Source organism: Sinocyclocheilus grahami, unplaced genomic scaffold (assembly GCF_001515645.1).
Source record: "Sinocyclocheilus grahami isolate Dianchi unplaced genomic scaffold, SAMN03320097.WGS_v1.1 scaffold1270.1, whole genome shotgun sequence".
In the NCBI taxonomy this organism is placed as follows: Eukaryota; Metazoa; Chordata; class Actinopteri; order Cypriniformes; family Cyprinidae; genus Sinocyclocheilus; species Sinocyclocheilus grahami.
Window position 1 is genome coordinate 279,174 of NW_015506449.1, and position 1,732 is coordinate 280,905.

General features: G+C 40.4%; 1 protein-coding gene across 3 annotated transcripts in view; it reads left to right on the plus strand.

Moving 5' to 3' along the window:
* The window catches only part of tmem107 (transmembrane protein 107), a 5,868-nt gene that overhangs the window by 2,903 nt on the left and 1,233 nt on the right, over positions 1–1,732 (plus strand). Inside the window, exons 1-2 of one of the 3 annotated variants that reach the window (XM_016254652.1) lie at positions 251–344; positions 1,500–1,607. In XM_016254652.1, the coding sequence (XP_016110138.1) occupies positions 1,521–1,607 (87 nt within the window). In that variant the 5' untranslated portion in view covers positions 251–344; positions 1,500–1,520. The other 2 variants (XM_016254651.1, XM_016254653.1) reach the window with 2 other exon arrangements.

Below are 1,732 nucleotides of genomic sequence, written 5' to 3' on the forward strand. Positions count from 1 at the left end.
GAGAGAGAGAGAGAGAGAGTGTGTGTGTGTGTGTTTTATCTACTTATTTGTAGTTTGGGACACATTTTAGTCTGTACTAAACTTGACAACCTCCTTTTGGAGACATTCTCATTTCTAAAAACAGTATAAAAAAATCAACTTTAAATAGTTTCTTTCTTTTCTTTTCTTGCACAGTAAAGCTGCAGAAAGAGTTGTGTTCAGGTGAGGTGATACCGCTAGCTGTGCTCACTGCGCGCCTCCGCGCCGGCAGGTGGCGACGTGTGCGCGCCGGCGCTCGTGCTGGGGTTCCGCGAGGACACCGTTGCTGTAGTAACGCGGACGTGCGCGCGCCTGAGGCTGAGCATGCGAGTAAAGCTCATTTCGCGCAGCGTCTGCATGTAGTTATTAATAGCGCGCGAGAAGTCTTGTTTCAGTTACTACACGGATGCAGAGACACACTGTGACAGTATCTGCGAGAACGGCTTCCGGTGACGCAGAGAGCGCTGCTTCAGAACATTCTAAACTAACGCGTCACGCACTGATCAAAGGAACGCCTCGTCTGGACACACGAGCGCAGCACGCTCTCAGGTCTGATCACAGTTTGTTCATTTATTTATTTTTAAATCTTCGATAAAATCAAATCTAGCTATTTATGCAGGATTTTTGGTGGTTTTTGAATTTATTTACCTCTAAAAGTACCATATTTTAATGTAAAATATGCTTATTTTATGTTGTATTTAATATTTATTTTACTAAAGTAAAATAAATAAATGATAATAATCATTCCAGTAAGCTCAGACAGCCAAAACCTAAACATCTGGTGACATATGGGGGTATAGAAATATCAAGATTTGGCTGCATATATAGGCTGCTATCTATACAATACTGTTGCACTTACCCTCTTTTTTTATCATAAAATAAAATTATAGAATTAAAAAAAACAAAAAAGATTTGTGAGATTATACAAAGATGCCAAAATATGCTTACAGACAAATCTGAGCGTGCTGTAAGGAAAGACAGTGTAGCAGAGAGAGAGCAATCATTTATTTCTAACAACAACAAAAAAACATTACATTTGAACAACTCAAAACAATAAAATGTTACCACTGGACAAAACAAATAATAATTAAAAAATGCTCTTAATTTTAGTATGTCCCATTCATTTCCCTATGCGTGCCCTCTTTTGAGCGTGAAGGACAAATCAAGGATTTCTTTTTTTCAACCACTTAACTTTATTGAATCGAGTTCATTTTAGTTTTCTGTGTTCAGGTGGCAAACTTAGGAAAAGTAGCCCAGACTTGTAGTGTTTAGATTAAGGAAACTATTTTAACAAACAAACAAAATGACATTTTCTGTATTTAGTATACTATCATTAATTGTGTTATTATAATTGAAGTGGACGTGCTGAAGGAGAATGCAGTGTTTGTGGGTCATGTGTGCGCTGGATAGCAGCCGTCAGTGGAGATGGTGGGAGGTTTGTGAGTTATGATCTGTGTATGATGATGATGATGATGTTGTAGGTTTGCTGAGGTGAAGCTGGGATGTCTGCGTTAAAGAGTCTGGTGCCTGCGCGCTTCCTCACGCTCGCCGCTCACCTGGTCATCGTCATCACCATCTTCTGGTCACGGGTGAGACGAGACGACATGCCTTTCACAGCTTTAACAGGCTTTAAGAGTCTGATGACTGATGTGTGTGTGTGTGTGTGTGTGTGTGTGTGTGTGTGTGTGTGTGTGAGTGAGAGTGGGCGAGTGTG